The 17154-nt window shown below is 56.3% G+C and overlaps 1 protein-coding gene across 3 annotated transcripts in view; it reads left to right on the forward strand.

The window, feature by feature from the left end:
* Positions 1-17154, forward strand: part of EEFSEC (eukaryotic elongation factor, selenocysteine-tRNA specific) — a 329667-nt gene that overhangs the window by 274107 nt on the left and 38406 nt on the right. For 2 of the 3 annotated variants that reach the window (XM_081079075.1, XM_081079077.1), the window contains one exon: positions 2673-3037. The exons of the other annotated variant lie outside the window; for it this stretch is intronic. In XM_081079075.1, the coding sequence (XP_080935201.1) occupies positions 2673-2863 (191 nt within the window). In that variant the 3' untranslated portion in view covers positions 2864-3037. Of the gene's footprint in view, positions 1-2672; positions 3038-17154 lie in introns of those variants that run through there. 3 annotated transcript variants of the gene reach the window in all.

Genomic DNA, 17154 nt, shown 5'->3' on the forward strand with positions numbered 1-17154 from the left:
GGAATGGAACAGAGGTAAACAAGCCTTGACTATCTCAGAAAAGCAACTAAATGGCCACACCTTCACCAGTGCCGGATAGATGTTCCAGCTTTGCCTGCTTTGGGCAGTGGGAAGTATGCACTGTATGTAATGAGCGCTATCTCAGGTGAGATGGGCCGCCGATTGGGCCACGCCTGTCTCCCCAGCCTGATGCAGACGCCAGGGAGCCCCGTGCCTTTTCAGCCATCAGATCTCCTGGCACCAGAGGGAGACAGGCCACCCATGTCATTTGTCAGGGTCTGGTGACAGCCACCTTCTCTGTTTGCAGAAGGAAGGCCGGGCCTCCAATTTGAAGACTCAGATAGATACCTGCAGGCCTGGCACTTGCTCACAGGGGCTGGCCTGGGGCCATTCCCACACCCTGCACCCCAACCAGAGGTGCAAAGACCAGCAAGGTTTAGGGCCTGCGATTAGACACTGTGCTGCCTGGCAAAAGCCTCCCCCCGCCCCCCCACACACACACACCTCCAGTACAGACGCCAAAGGCCCGCAGTGTCCTGTAGCTCCGTTAGCATCAGTTGTGTGCCCTGGCCTTCCAGAGGATGCAGGCTTTGCAATGGCCAACAGTCTCACCTCCACTTGTGGAGAGGGAGACAGTCCTTCCTGCAGTGGACAGGGCCGTCCCTGACCAACTCTCCAGGCGTCCCTTGAACCAGCCTCCTGGCCAACTTTTTAAATGTTCAGGAGATACAGGGCCGGTACAAAATGCTCTCACAGCCTGCATTCCCCTGCAGGACCATCTTCACGAGTCTGCTTAAGGTCAACTCCCCCTGGAGGGATGGGCTGGCGGTGGGGTGGGGGGCGTGCAGTAGACTGCATTTGCCTGGCATGCAGGCCCGGGGAGCAAATCCTGACTCTTCCCGACTCACTGTGGGGCCTCGAGTAAGTTACTGCCCTCCTTGGGGCTCCGTTTTCTCATCTGCAAATTAAAAACGTTGCTGACGTCTTCAGCAGACACACATGGAGTACCTGGAGCTGACTCACCTGCCCCTGCTGCCCAGCGCTGCCCTGACTGAGGCACACTGGGCCAGGTCTTCCCGGCACGAAGCTTGACCCCTGAGCCCCACGGCTGGTTTCTTGTCAGAGCTAGCACCCCAGCAAGACTGGGACCAGAGAGGAACCCCTTCAGGTGCCGATGGACGCAGAGCAGGGTGTGCAGGAAGGGGAGCCCTCTGCCTTTTTCCTACCCCCAGCTTCCCACCAGCTCTGGACACCCAGCCTCTAAGTCCACTGCTCCATGTAGCCCTGCTGTGCAAATCAGAAGTGAGTGCCCTCTGGGGGATACAGAGGCCTACCAGGCCTACCCCTCACTGGGCAAGCAGACCGTGGGCTGGGCTCCACCCACTAGCCCCTCACCACATTATGAGGTTTCATGCCCAGCTGCCCCAGAAGTCCCAGGCACTGCCATCTGCTGCGCCTCCCTGCTCCGTGCCCATCGCGTGGTGCCGCCTCAGCTCAGCCTCGCTCCCACCGGGACTCCATAGCAGGGCTGTGCTGATCACGGGTGCTGTGTAGCTTGTGCAGGGTCTGGTGACAGCCACCTTCTCTGGGGTAGAGCTGAGGTGAAGGGCCCGGCTTCTGTGCTCAGAGCCAGCCGAGTGGTCTTGTCTGGGCCGGCAGCCCACAAGGAGGCTGCACCACACTGCCACCAAGCAGATTCCTCACAAAGACAAGCCCCCGAGAAAGGACACCACAGCTTGGTGTTTCTGGGCAAGTGGGTCAGGAAGGGAAGGGTGTTCCAGACAGAGGGCACAGCATACGCAGAGGCTCAAGTGCAACAGTAGCCCAGGAATAGCCCGCAAGGCTGCACAAAAGCACCAAAATCGGGGTGGGGGTGGGGGGGGGAGCTGGAAGAGTCGGGTGGGCATTAGTCAGGTGTCAACAGGAAACAGGTTTCTGCTAGTAGTTTGGCTGGAGGGAGTAAACAGTATCTGTACCAAAGCATGCAAAGGAGCCAGTAAGACATGGTGGGAAGCAGGGAGGCCTTTCCCACCCCTGCCTGGAGGCAGGGGGACAGCGTCTTCCAGAGGCCAGGGAGAAGGACCCCCAACAGGAGCTCTGGCCAAAGGAGTGCGGCCAACACCTGGCCGCTCTCTCCCTTCCCCCCGATCTGCTGGGGCTCCCATTGGCTGAAGCCAACTAGAGTCCAGAGGGCACGGGAGCCCACAATGCCATTGACAGAGGTCAACTTCCAGGCCACAGATGGGTGAAGAACATCTAGCCTGGTGGGCCTCAGTTTCGGGGTGTGGGTCTCAGCCTGGGTATGCCAGAAAGAATAAGGACCATCCAGAGCAGAGGAAGGATATGGCCCCGGGTGTGAGCTGATCCTCATGGGGGCCCGAGTGCAGGGTGGATGGCAGGGAAGGGACCCAGAGACCAAGGTGGGAGCCCCGCTGAGCTCCAACCTGGGCGGACTTGTACCGTGGGCTAGCACAAGGAGAGGGCCTGGCATGCGGGGATTGAGGCAGCGAAGTGCACCGCAGGCTTCCGGGCTCCATTGGATCGGTGCACGTTGGGGTCCTGGCTCACCCCTAAGTGGATGTGAGGTAGACAAGTACAGGTATTCATACAGGGTGTTGAGTGGGCAGGCTGGGGAGTGGCAGAGTGACAGGCTCTCCCTCTGCGCCCTGCAGGTGGCCTCAGCCCCGAGTCCAAGAAGATCCTGATGCTGACCCTCAAGAAGCGGAGCCGAGCTGGCCAAGGGGAGGCGGCCGAGCAGAAGGACGGGGGAGAGCAGCCCGAGCCTGCACACCACGTGACACTCAGCCTGTCTTTCAAGCGTTACGTCTTCGACACCCACAAGCGTATGGTCCAGTCTCCCTGAATGCCCCAGTGCTCTCCCCCAGGGCCACCTTGCCCGGGCTCAGGCTAGAGAGCTGGTGGCCAGCGTCTCCCAGGCTACCCAGCTGATGGCCACTGAGGGCCACTCCCCACCCTGTTCCCCCAGCAGCCAGACACTTGCCAGCTGCAAATAAATGTCTTGTGGTGCGTCCCCCCACACACCTCACTGGTCTCTCCGATTTCACCTAAGGGTTCCCCTCCCTCCCTCGCCTCTCAGGTCTCTTCCCAGGGGGAATGTCAATGGAACCACCAGGGCTCCTGCCGAGGGGATTGGGGGAGGTACCCAACTAAGAGCCCAGTGGGTTGAGGAGTCCACAGGGTGTTAGGCCCTTAAGCCAAGCTGGGTGGCTCCCAGGGTCTCCTGGGCCTTCAGGGAGCATGGGGGCTCTCTGGGAAGCTGAGTCAAGGAAGGGCACCCATGCGGTGTCAAGCAGCAGTGGAGCACCGGGCCAGGGCATTGGGCAGAGGGAGGCTGGAAAGGTTGCTCGTCCATCCTGACTCCAAGAGTCCCTAGGCCCCTGCCTCTGACTTTGGAGCCCACACTCTTCAGAACTGGTGACAGCCCTGCACAGAGCGTGCTGAAGGCCAGGGTATGTGAGCACAGCCCTTGCTCCTTACTGCCGCCTGCACCCACAGGCCATCCTACCTTCAGACTCAAGGTAGTATCTGTGGATACTCAGAAAAGGGAGAAATGGCAGAACCACCTGATTGAGGGGAAAATCAAAGATTTTAAAAACATTCGTAGAATGAATAGATGTCCAACGTTCCTTTATTTGGCCTCCAGACAGACACACAGGCTCACTTTTATCCTAGTAATCAGTGCATTATGCTTTAATTTGCAAAACTGCCATTAAAAATATGAACAGGGGCAGGTTTTGATCAAATGACTTGGGGTTGTTAAGCCCTGGAGCTGCAGGCAGAGAGGAAAAAGGGAGTGGTGCTGCAGAACAGGCTGTCCTGTGTGCGGTGGCCTGCAGCAGGCAGCCCTCATTACATACACCAGTGGCAGGGCAGGACCCTCCCCACCCCGCGTGAGAGGTGCGGGTGAAGGTGACTGGCCAGCGACTCGCACCAGCTCTCATAGGGCCCCAGACATCCAGCAGTGGGCAGCAGTTAAGGGCAACAGCTGAGGGGTGGGTGGGCAGGGAGTGTCCAGGCCTGGCCCCCACTGCCCCTGTGCTGGGAATGAACTGGGAGGACGGTTTGGGGAGAGTGAAGAGGTACCCTGAACAGGGCTCCTGCTGCTGCAGTGGGGGGCTCCTGGAGGATCCGCCTCCCAGCTCCTGGGAAACCGGCTGCCTAGCGGGGTGCCGCCAATAACAGTGGGCCTGTTGCGTGGCCCTCCTCCCACCGCAGACCAGGCTCTGGCCCTGTTGTACAGCCCCCGCCCCTGCCCTGCAGAACATTTCCTCAGAAACATGTTGCTACTGAGCTGAGGCCACTGTAGCTCAGCGAGGCACTGCGCTTCCAGTGAGGACTCCAGGACAAGGTGCTTCAGCTCCAGCCCAGTCCATTCCTGGGGGCCTTTATGAGCACCTCTTGGTGCCAGGTCCGGGGCTGGCCATGTCCTGTGGCCACCCAGCCCTTTGGAGTGGACACAAATGGGCAAGGCCGTGGGCTCCTGAGATTTGCCTCCCTCGATGAGGAAACTTCTGTCCACCATCCTCAGTGTGTGAGCGCTGAGGTAACCTCCCAGCTGGGCCAAGTTCTCCCTCACCAAGGGGTATGAAGCTGACCTCTCCATCCAGGTCCCCTCTGGAGGTCCTTGCGAGTCAGAATAGAGTATCCTGGGCGCAGCAGAAGGTCCCTGCCCTGCAGGAACTGTTTGATCTTGGTCACGTCGCTGTTTCTCTCATGTGACGCAGTGGAGCTACGCACACCCCAGTGGGCATAGTAGGTTGCTTAGTCAGCAGGAACTAGTTCTGGGGACACATCCATGGGGGTGGGGGTAGGAGTGGACACAGGGTAGACTCACGCCACTTCCTGGGTTAGATCTGGCCCCTCTGCTTAATAGCCATGTGGTCTTGGGCAAGCCCCTAACCTCTGTACCTGTGTGTCCCCATGTACAAAATAAGAATAAAAGCAGCTCTTTCGTGGGGTCGTTCAATCACCTGAGCACACTGCTGGCCATTGTATTATCCGGACCCTCAGTGGGACCAGCACTCAGTCTCCCCACTGAGAAATAAAGGTCCTACAAACCCCTCAGGAGTTGTGTCAGCAGATGCAGACCCACCCCTGCCCCAAACCAGCCATTTTTACAGGCACTGTGAGGGTCCCCATATCCACTCACACCTTTCTCCCTACCTCACATCCCACCTAAAGACAACACTCTTTAAAGCCCAGGGAGGGAGGGGACTCAGGTGGAAGAAAGTGAGGCCCAGAGGGGAGGAGGGAGCAGCCTGTGGCTGTGCCATGGGAGGGGCTGCCGGAGCTTGTGGGAGGCGTCCTGCAGTGTGGCTGACTGCACCAGAGGGGCTTCTATCAGGCCTGGCATCACTTGAAAGCTGAGTGCCTGTGAGCCAGGTCAGGCTAGGGCACAGCCTTTGAAGGGGAAGCGCAGTGGGGCTGGTGCGCAGGGCCCGGCCAGCGGCCAGCATTGAGGACTGTGTCTCCCTCCCCCTGGCTCGCAGCAACCCCAGGCCAGAGAAGAGAGGACTGTGGTGTACAGCCACCATCACATGCATGCAGTCACAGGATCTGCTCACAGGTGTGGCCTGGGAAGTATCACTCCAACTTTATAGGTTGGGGTGCAGCAGGAACTGGGTTCAGCCGGCCCAGCCTTCGTCTCAGGTAGAACTGGGATTTGAACCCAGGTTCCGGATAACTCCAAGGTTCCCCATGACCCCAGTGCCTTAGGTGTGTCCTTGGAAGTGCCCTCTGGCGCCCTGCTTTGTGCGGGGAGAGGAGGCAGCAGCGCCCCGCCTGGCTCCCCCACCTGCCTGCTCATCTAGAATGAAGTCATGGGCAGGCATCCTGCCACAGACTGGGGCAGGAGGGGCAGCTGTGATTGGCAGGCCCCAACCAGCCTGGCTAATGCACCAGCAATGAGATAAGGCTTATCTAGAAATGTCCCTGGAATCGAGACTCTGATGGAAACAGGCTTCTGGGTTAATATATTTTTGATAGATAAAGTCTCATAAAAGGGAAGTCCTAGGGGCCCAAGGTAGGGACAGCTTCCGTGTGTGTGTGTGAGTGTGTGTGGGGGGGTGTCCCATGTGTCTGTCGATGTCTGGGAGTATGTATGTATCTTGGTGTCTGTGTGTATTTGTGTGTGTGTGTGTCAGGCTGTGTGTCTCTGGTTTATCTGTGTGAGTGGTGTGAAGAAGAGAGGTGCTGGGCCCAGTGTTCACAGGGTGTTCACATGTGTGTCCAGGGCCAGTTTGTTCTTTGGGCCATGGGGCTCACAGGTTGGTGGCCTCTTCCTCAGGACCGGGTGAGATGGGGAGGTGTTCCTTACCTCCATCCCACAGGCCCAGAGCCCCCCTCAAGGAGGTCCAGGACGCTCTCAATGCCAGCTCACCTCGGGTTGATCCAGGCATCAGGCCGCCCCAGCCTCCTTTGCCTGGGAAGCCTCCACAAGGTGGTTGGCTTTCCAGGTTCCCTTCCAGAGGCCACAGCCAGCCTCCCACGTCCTAGTTCAGCCATGTCTGTTCTCCATGGTCATGACTGGAGTGAGAGGTGGCCTCTCACCAAGGATCCACCTGGACAAGGTTTTGAAGAGAGAGAGGGAGTTTGCCAGGGGGAGGAAGGGTGATGTTCTGGCAGAGAGAACAGCAGGTGCTTGGTGGAGCCTTCTTTGAGTGGGGATGAGGTCATGGCTCCCCAGTCTCCTCCTCCTCCCAGCCCCTGCTGGGCCTGCTAGAGCCTCCACACAGGTAGCCCTGATAAAAAGAATAATTAGCACTCGACTGATAACAGAATCCAACAAGCCATTAATTAACCCATATCAGCCAGCACCAGGGCTTGAGTGACAGGCAGCTAGAGGGTGCTGGGGAGCACTGTGTGCTCCCTGGGGGGCAGCTGACCCCAGCTCTGGGCTTGCAGGGGTCTTCTGTGGAAGCCCATCCTCTCTCCTGAGCACCAGTGGGGTAGGCAGCTGTGGAGGCAGGCTGGGTGGCTTGAGGCACTGAAGGCTGCTATAGTCCTGAGGGCATATGTAGGGAGAATGTTGCAGTCGGAGTTTCAGGAGACCCTCTGGCCTCTAACTTCTCTCCAGCTCTGGACACTCAAACACTGACTCTACAGGGCCCACCAGAGGGGCAAAGACTGTGGGTTAGAGGAGGACCCCCAGGATTGGTTGGTGGTTGGCAAAGAGAGCCTAGGGAGGGGGCAGTGTAGGCCCTATAGAAGGAATATTTGAGGGTTCTGCGTAGGGTTGGAACATGGGAGTCAGGATGGATCTGTGAAGAGGCCCAGAGTTGATTATTCCACATTTATTGAGTGCCTCTAGTGTGCTAGGCCCTGAGGTCTCAGCCCAGTGCTTACTAGATGGCAGCTAGCGGGAGATCCTAGACCCCGCATACCCACCCAATCCCCGTCCCACACAGTGGCCTACGACCCCTGTGCCCTGGCAGCCTCCTCTGTGCAGTGCTACCATCAGGCCAGCAGGTCAGAGGTCATGAACCCAGAGTCTCCCCATGTGCCCCACCACGAGGTGTTGCTCAATCCCCACACACACCCGCTCCCATACTGGGGAGACAGCACAGCACAAAGAAACGACCACTTCCTGTGGTCATGGCTGGGGCTCCAGATAAAGGCTGGCCAGGAGTCCTGGCCGACCTGGGGAGGCTGGGGTAAGGGGCCAGTTTCAGCCACCCGCCTAGCCCCTACAGGGACACCCCACAAACTCAGGCCTGAGCCTCCCGGCTTCCCAAACAGCCACCACCTCGCTACTGGGCAGGGCCGGGAATAGGGCTGCTAACTGCCACCTCATTCCTCTAGGCCAGAGCCTCTGTTCCTCTGACTTGCACACCCTCCACTTCCTCTCCAGGGCGGGTCCTGTCAGCTCACCCAAGCCCACTGAACCCCATCCCCAGTCCAGATGGGCACCACTGTCACAGCCATTCTCTCCAGACTGACCAAGGGGCCTCACAGGGGCCATCTGGGCCCTTGGTGAAGCATGTGCACCCTGCTTCCCCAACATGCCCATCTTCCATTCCTCCCTCAAGCCTCTACCTCTACCTCTGTCTCCATGTCCCTGTCTCTCTTGCCCTTCACGGTGACCGATCAAGGTCCAGTTCACTTCTCCCACCTGCCACAGCCTGAGGCCAGCGCCCACCATGGTGGGGCAGGTTGGAGGGCAGGCTGGGAGGTACAGGTCTATGGGCCTGTCACCTGAAAAGGACACCGGTGGAATCTAGTGAACTCACTTCTCACCACCTCCTTGCATTTTCTGCCCTGGTACCTGCCCCCCACCTCCCTGGACCCCTCCTGCGGCCTCTGTGGGGGACCCTCTTCATCCTGTCTCTTAAGTTCCCTCTAGTGGGTGATAGAGACCAAGAGAGGCTCTTGGCTGGGGATATAAAAGGTGGGGGCAGACCCGGTGAGGTGCAAGAACAAGGCCTTCCCCCGAAGCTCCAGGCATAGGCCTTGGAAGCCCAAATTTCCCAGAGGCCCCAGACCGGGCATAGAAGCCAGATTCCTTCCTCTGCCCTCCCAGTTCAGTACCCAAGAAGGACCTTCCAAGCCAGTCCCTTACGCTGCCCCTACACTATTGCCTCCATCTTGATGCTAACTTCACTAGCACGCTGAGACCACCACCTTCTCCTCCACCATTATCACAGGGACCTGCTCAAATACATGGGGGGAGCTCAACTACACCAGGAAGAAGTAGGAGGCAGGTGGCCAGGACAGAGGTGCCATAGCCAAGGCCAGTTGAGGGGCTAAGGTGTGAGCTGAACCAGGGGTGGAAGAGTGGGCTCAGTGAAGAGGGGGTGGAGGAGGCAGACTGGGAATGACCAGGAGGTAAAATCACTGGCCTTGGCACGGATGGGGCACATGAGGGAGTGGAGGGACGGATTCCAGGATGCCTGGTGAGCCACTCATGCCCACAGATGGGAACCCAGGAGCCGGGCGGGTTGGGAAGGACACCCTGATGACTTGGTCTGGGAATCCTGAGCCATATTCCAGGGCCTTTGGGGGACAGGCCAGGGAGCCAGAAAGGGGTCACAGTACATTCATACAACAAGGCCAAGGGAATGTGCAAGACCTAGGAGGGAGTGAGGGAGAAGGGAAAAGGGCCCAGTACAAGTCAGGAGGAAAGCCCAGTCTGAGACTCAGGCAGCAACAGGGAGCCCAGAAACAAGACAGAAAGCAGCCAGGGAGGAGGGGACAAGGTGTGCTCTGAGGTGCTGGCAGGAGGGGACACATGGACCACGGGTAGTAGACATTGCTTGAGATACTCCAGGCTAGAGCAGGGGCAGCCAGGGTGGAATCAGGCCATGACTGGCACCACAGGGTGGCAGGTGGGCATGGGTGGGCACCTGGCAGGACTGTTGTGTAATCAGTGTGGTGTGAGATGAAGCAATTTGTTTCTAATCAGAGGTGGAACTGGATGATTGGGTAGACGATAACCCCAATCAGCAGCATCTTGCTGGTTCTCAGTATTCAGGAGGGTGAAGGAAATGCACTCCCATGCAAGCCCTGGGGCCCCCGTAGCATCCTGGCCTCCCCTAGGCTGAGCCCAAGCTAATCGAGGCCACCACCTTCTCTGCTCCATGTTCCCTGAGAGGAGCCCACATTCTCTGGCTTTTGCTCTCACTGCTCCTTCTGCCTGATGGGCCCAGGTTCAGAGCCCACTCACACTCTGCCTCCTTGTAGTCTCAGACAAGGCTCCTTCTCTCTCTGGGCTTCAGGGCTCCCCTCACAGGCGGCTCCCTATGGTCAGAGTGAGAGAAAGAGACTGAAAGGGCAGTGGTGCTCAGACAGGAGGCCGGGGCTCCGAGGGAGGTGTCTTGGCTGTCAGGGGACAGACTAGCCCTGTATCTCCCAGCACTGCTGCCTTTGACATATGAATGGGTTGGAAGGCAAGGAGCAGCTTTAGAGACTTCCTTCACAGAAGGGAAACTGAAGCAAGAGGGAGGGGTTGGCCCTCTGCCCCACTCTCCCATCACAGGGAACCCTGGGTAAGGAGTGGCCGCCTCCTAGGAAATGGCAGCCTGGGTGCATGTGTGGACATGCTGCCTGGCCGGGGCCACTCCCACCCCATGGACAGCCGGGTGGTCTGTTGATAAGGAGAGACGGTTTTCAGAGTCATGGGGTGCCACTGATAAAACAGACAAGCATCTCCTGGTGGCCGGAAGGTAGTGGGAGGAGCCCCGTTCTTGGGGGTGCCCACAACTTGGGTGGAAACACTGAGGCTGCTGGTTCTGGACAGGACCCTCTCCACCCCTAACCCCCAATGGAAGCCCTCACCGAGGCATCTGGGTAGCTGCTGTACACCGTGCTGGGGAGGGCGGGCTAAGCCTGAGGTCACTTTCCCCCAGGTTGGAGCCCCACCCTGCCTGCAGCGTCCTCTGCCCACTCAGCAGTCCCACCTGGGCCTCAGACATCTCCAAACAGGGCTTCTTAGGGCAGCCTCGAATGCCAGATCCTTCCCACCATCATACCTTCCTCATGCCTGGAGCAACCTTCCTACAAGGTCTGTCACCTTCTCATTGTTTCAGGTACAGCTTGCTCATAAAAGGGTGACTATCCAGCTAAGAAGAGAGGATTCTGGGAAGATGAAGTTGTTACAGAGTGGGCTGGGAAGTAGTGGGAACCCTCACTTGCATGTGACAGGCCTGATTCTGAGTGTGCCACATGCTTTCTCTCAGGTAATCCTCCTGACCCCCTATAAGGTGAAAATCCTCCCCCTCATTTCACCACTTGACTGAGTCCCAGAGACGCCAAGTGACATGCCCAAGGTCACATAGCCTGGTGGGAGTCCATTAGGCATTGGAGGCCAAGGCCTGGCTTGAGGCTCTGGGGTATGCAGGCAAGAGTTTAGTCAGGACCTACAGGGAGCTGGGCGCCAGCCACAGAAGGGAGGTTTGTCAGTGCTGATGACTCACAGCCCCACCTCCAACGCCCCTTCCAGCTCTGGCCCAGATGGGGCTTTACAGTTGCAGTCTTGGGACTCTCCAAGGACTTACACAAGGTCACCTGGGAGTAGGTAGTGGAGACTTGACACCAGGCCTCAAAGGGTCCAAGGCCCATGCCCTTCCCAGAGGTTGTCATCAAACCCCAGGACACTTTCTGCATCTCATCATCCTCACTCTGCATGCATTACAATAGGTCCTACTTCACAGGCGCAGAGTGGAGGCTCAGGGAGGGGCTAGTCCCTCAGCAAGTCACAGGTGCAAAAGCCCAGGTCTTGCTGGCTCCAAGGCCACCCCCTCTCCAGAATCATAAGTCACAGGGTCCCTCCTGACCTGCTTCACCCCTTGAAAGGGTTGCAGTGGCAGGGCTAGGCACGTCACTGGGTTCTTTTGCTGGAGCCAGCAGGAACAAGGCCCTCTCTTCAGGCTGGGGTTGTTGAGCTGGTGGATATGAACTTGAAGTTGCTCTGGCCATCTGTCACCATGAAGGAACTGAAGTCTATACCACAAAGGAATGATGTCTACACTTAGGAAGACTGATAGAGCGATGGAGAGAGACTGATTTCTGAAGGTATCAGCTGAGCACCTGGATCCATCTATGCCTGAAGCCCGAACCCTTGTTATATGAGGCAATAAATTCCTTTTGTTGTTGAAGCTTGTTGGAGAGGATTTCTGTTTTGTTACTCATAGAGTACCTAAGTTGGTGTGACAGTTAAGTTCGTGAACTTGTTGTACCGGTGTTACTAACCTTTTTTGATATCAGAGGGATTATTCATTATGAATTTGTACCAACTGCACAAACAGTTAGCCAAATTTACTATTTGGAAGTGCTGAAAAGGCTGCATGAAAAAGTTAGATGACCTGAACTTTTCCCCAACAATTCATGGCTCTTGCGTCACGACAAGGCACCAGCTCACAGGGCACTGCCTGTGAGGGAGTTTTTAGCCAGTAAACAAATAACTGTATTGAAACACCCTCCCGACTCACCTGATCTGGCCCCCAGTGAATTCTTTCTTTACCCGAAGGTAAAGGAAATATTGAAAGGAAGATATTTTGATGACATTCAGGACATCAAGGGTAATACGATGACAACTCTGATGGCCATTCCAGAAAAGGAGTTCCGAAATTGCTTTGAAGGATGGACTACATGCTAGTGTTGGTGCAGAGCTTCCCAAGGGGAGGACTTCGAAGGTGACCGTAGTGATATTCAGCAATGAGGGATGTAGTACTTTTTCTAGGGTGAGTTCGTGAACTTAATTGTCAAACCTAGTATTGCAGAATCAGGGAGCGTAACTCTTGCCAGTTTGGGACATGCCCTGGGTCCTGAGTGCAGTTATACAGACATACAGGGGTCCACGTATACCCATGGATCCTCAGTCCTGCCCACTCTGGGAGTCTTTTCCCATGGCCAGTGCTCACATCCTGCTGTGGGGCCTTGGGCAGGTAGGTCTCTCTCCCTCCCCTACCTCGCGCCCCACTGCCCCCTGGCTGGGGGACGCTCAGCCCTCCACCTCTGTCTGGCCTCCCCCAGCCACCCAGCAGGGCTGACCACAGACCAGCACCCTGGATCACTTCTTACAGCTGCCGCCTGCCTTGCCCCCAAGGCCCGGCTCTGCCACAGCGCGCAGCGCGCACCGCCACAGGGCTCGGGCAGGCTCACGTTTGTTCCACATGGCGGCATTTTCAAATGGTAGATTTCACGTGAAAATACCAATTTTTGTCACTTACTAAGCTTCCTGACCTTGAGCTACTTGCTCTGGGCTCAGTGTTCCCATCTGAAAGCTGTTGATAACAATAGCAGCCCCCGTGGCCCCCTCTGTCATCTGACGCGTCAGCAGGTCCATGGCGTCACTGTCAGAACATACCCAGAGCTCATCTCCCCTCGTTCTACTGCCACCAGCCTGGCCACACCTGAAGTCTCTTGCTCAGTGCCCTCTCAATGGTCCCCTGCTCTGCCTTACTCTGATAGACTCTCTCATAGCAGCCAGACGGGTTCTTTTCACACCTGTCTGGTCACATCTACCATTTGTTGAAAACCCTCCTGGGGCCCTCCCCTCCCTCAGGTTAAACCGTGACCCCCAAGGCCCTGCACAACCTGTTCTGAGACCTCCCGACCTGTCCCATCACCCTCACCCTCACCCACCTGCTCCAGCCCCGCTGGTCTCCCACCTCAGGGCCTTTGCACCTGCTGTCCAGTCTGCCTGCAGAAAACCCCAAGCCTGCCCCTCACTCTCTTCAGTGAGGCCCTGCCTGGACACCTCAGTAAAAGCCCTCCCCATGCTGCTCCCCTCCTCCTCTGTTCTACTTTCCTTCCCAACTGGTATTTCCTTCTAACATACTAGTTTGCTTAGTTACCTCACTCATTGTCAGTGTCCCCCATGTGAATGTGAGCTCCAGAAACAAGAGTTTCTGTCCCTAACACCTGGCACAGTACCTAGCACACTCTGGGTGCCCCCCACTCTTGGGACACTCTTGGGCTACTGGGGCTTAAATGAGTCAGTCCATGTTGAGTCCTTGGACCCTGTAAACAGCTGATTCCATCATTGCTATTGTTACTGTCTCTGGTCTCACTGACCTGGCCTGTGTGCCCCATGGCAGCCTTGACCATAAGGAACAGTTTGCCTCAGACTACAGTCCCATGACCGTTAGCACTCTGGTTTACACACATTCTTCCGTTGCAGGAGAATGCAAGGGGCCGGGAGGCAGAGACACCTACAGAGGCCCCAGGCTCCCCCTACGAACTGGTCCTCAGCCCTGTCCCTACTCGCCCCCACACCTACACCCAGGCAAACATGGTGAGTGCAATTCAGGGGCTGCTGGTTAAGACCCAGATCCCTAAGCAGGTAAGTTAATAGTTCGGAGCAGGAGTTGCCCAGAGGATGAATGATGAAGGAGGGATGGGCCGGTGGGTCCTGAGAACCTGGAAGGGGGTTTGTACAGGAAAGCCTGCAAGTAAGTGTCAGCTACTTGTGGGTCTCAGCCTGACCATGGGACCATCCTAAAGGGCTCCAGGTGTTTAGGGGCATGTGCCCACAATGCACTGTGAACAGGAGCTGGGGCAGACTCGAGGCTGGGACAGCTGTGGGAAGCATGTGAGCGCACCATGTGTGAGTATGGGACGCCTATTCAGGCGACGCTGATCACGTCTCTGGGCCAGGCTGTGTGCACACATGCAAGTGCCTTTTGGTTGGATGATTCTGGAGGGTGTGGGTAAATCCTGCACACTGTGTCTGTGAAGCTGTTTATGCAGGCTTGGGTGAGTCTCTGTGCACGTATGTGGTGTACATGTGTGAGCTTAGATATGTGGACATGTGTGTATGAGGCTGTGCACACGTGTGTCCATTCTGTCACTTCAGGTTCTGAGCATGGCCTAGAGGGCTTTAGAGTCATGCAGACCTGAGGCCTTTCCCACCCACTCTGACCAACATCACCTGTGCCTTAGTCTCCTCTCCTGAAAATGGGTGCTATCATTGCTGCCTTGGGGGTGCTACAAACATTTGGAATGATGTGTGTTTGCACCGAGTCAAAGGTTAATTATCTGCCTTCGTGAGGCCCTCACCTTATCTCTTGCCATTCCTCAACCTGTCTCTGGGACTCTAGGCACCCCCGTGATACCTCCCCAAACAGGGGACCCCTACCACATCCCAGGTAGCCATGGTCTTCATCTCCATACAAATTAAAGCAATGATGCTGTCTTGCATTGGTCAAAATGATAGCAATTTTTTTTATAAAATGATAGCAATTTTAAAGTTTGACAACAGCAAGTTATTTGATAACAGCGAAGAGCCTGGGTGATGGGAAAATCTAGTACATTTAAAATGCAAGTGTCTTGTGGGCACAACCACACACTAACACATGTGCAAAGAAGGAAGAGCAAGAAAACGCAATATGTATTCTTCCGTATGGAGTGGACATACCCAATCGGTGACAGGAAGCCTAGGGCGGAATATCTACAACAGGTAGAAGGAATGCACTCGGAGTGTTTTGCGGCTAGATCCTGAAGACAGGGGAAAATAACTTATAAAAGGATACCTACAGATTGATGCCTTTTACACGTAAATTCCATAAAGCATACTCTGTGCACTCGGTGAATATAGGTATTTGTACTTAAATGCATAGGAAAAGGCACGCAAGGATGCACTCCAAACTGTTGATCAGTGGCTGCCCTAGGAAGGGGCTTGAAAGGGCAGTGGTGGGCAAAGGGCATTCTAGCCTTACTTTTCATGTTTTAATTTTGTTCAAAGAGACTGTATTGATGTATTAGCCACAAATTAAAGGTGAACAAGGGAAAGAGTTTGTGAAGCACACAGGCATGGGCAGTAAAGGGGGTCTTGCAGGCACCTTGTTGGTCACAGCCACTCGACTCTCTTTTCCTGAGGACCTGACCTCTGGTTAGTCCCAAGTTGGCAGACAAAAGTCTGGCCCTGAGGGGTGAGACCCTGACACTCTCCTCTGTGGCTGCTCTGGATACCATCATGGACCCACCTCAGAGCAGCTCCTTCCCTAAAGGTCTAGGTGTCTCCTGGGCCCCAGATTCTTTGGGCCCCATTGCCCCTCCCCCCCAACCCACATCTCTAGGCACAGATTTCAGCTGTGACTCTGGCTTGGAAGGATGGCATGAGAGATGGTGGTGACCAGGCAGGACCAGGGACAGCAGGCTCTGGGTAAACATGGGGCAGCAAGAGAGCCATTTCCACAGAGACCCCGGGGGATAGAGACAGGCCAATAATTCATCCCACCCTCAGCTCCTACCCTCAGAGTTGCAGCTCCAGGGCCAGAGACAGATTGCAGAGGGAGAGCTGGGGACCACCCAGCCCCCAATGGGGCTTGTCAGCCCTGGAGTTTCATGTCTGAGCCCTGTGCTGATGAGGGAGGAGGCAGCTGAGACACAGTGAGAGAGAGGAGGAGACATACAGAGGGAAAGAAACAGTGGAAGAGACAGACGTCAAGATAGAAAGAGAAAGAGATACAGCGAGTCCCAGAGAACTCAAAGCAGCTGGAGGAGGTGGCGACAGAGACAGACAGACAGAAGTGCAGGAAAAGGGCCTGGGAAGGCTGCCCGGCCCTGACTGGCCAAGACTCACTGCAGTTAAAGCCTATAATTGATTCCCTGGGATGACAAGGATCATTTCAATGCAGAGAATTAAGGTTTTCTTCCAAGATGGAAATAAAGATTAATTTGCAATTTCCTTCCTCACTGCACACATGAGAACAGCCCCTGCTGGCAAGAGAGCTCAACCCTGGCAGAGGGCGTGGGGGGGGAGGGTGGCCTTCAGAGTCAGGGGCATACAACCTCAGGGAGGGGCAGCACAGCCCCAGGAAGACAGCCTGCCCTTCTCAGGATCCTAGCCTTTCAATACTTCTGTGGAGCTCCAAGGGCATTAGCCCACCTTTCAGAGCCCTTCTACTCCCCAGCTCCACAGCAGGGAAGGTAAGGCCCAGGCTGGAGTTACGACTCACCAGTCCCCACAGGTAGTGTGAAATCCAGATAGTCACTATGGGAGATGGCAGGAGAGTCCTCTAGGGGAAAAGTGGGAAATCCCCAGACCTCCTCCTTTTGTGGAACTTTCTTCAGGGCCCCTGGCCTCCTCCTGCCACCCCAGGCAGAGCTAATGGAACCCAACCTAAAACTAACATAGGACTTCCCTGGAGTGGAAACACATGCTGGAGTCCAGGAAGCTGTTCCTCTGCTCTTCCTCCTGGACCCCCACAGAACCCCCACTCTGTGCCCTTCACTGAGGTTACCTCAAACAGCCACATATTCAGGCTCCAGAAAGCAGTAGCTCCCAGGCCTGCTTTGGCCCAGCTGCCCGAGAACCACTTTTCACAGAGGCCTACCCAGTCCTAAGAAGGTCAGAACACCAACCAGAAGCAGAGGGGGGCCATTAGCCCACCCAAACATATGCCCCCAGAAGCCAGTGGATTGTCTTCAGACCTTGTCCCTGGCAGGGCACACTGGCAAGCCTTTGTCACCGCCTCTGGCCTCTCTAGGCCCACACCCTGCTCAGGGCTAGGCACAGGCAGGGTGACCAGGTTAAGCTCAGAGTCATGGCCTGCACAACCTCTAAGCGAGCACAGCCTATCCACAAGCAAGCTCGCGTAGGCGCAGGCTGATCCTACAGCTGGGCAACTCCTAACTCCAGGGCCCCGTGTGAACAGTCCCACAGCAGGACATGAGAAGAAGCCTGCTATCTCT

This window comes from Rhinolophus hipposideros (assembly GCF_964194185.1).
Source record: "Rhinolophus hipposideros genome assembly, chromosome: 17".
In the NCBI taxonomy this organism is placed as follows: domain Eukaryota; kingdom Metazoa; phylum Chordata; class Mammalia; order Chiroptera; family Rhinolophidae; genus Rhinolophus; species Rhinolophus hipposideros.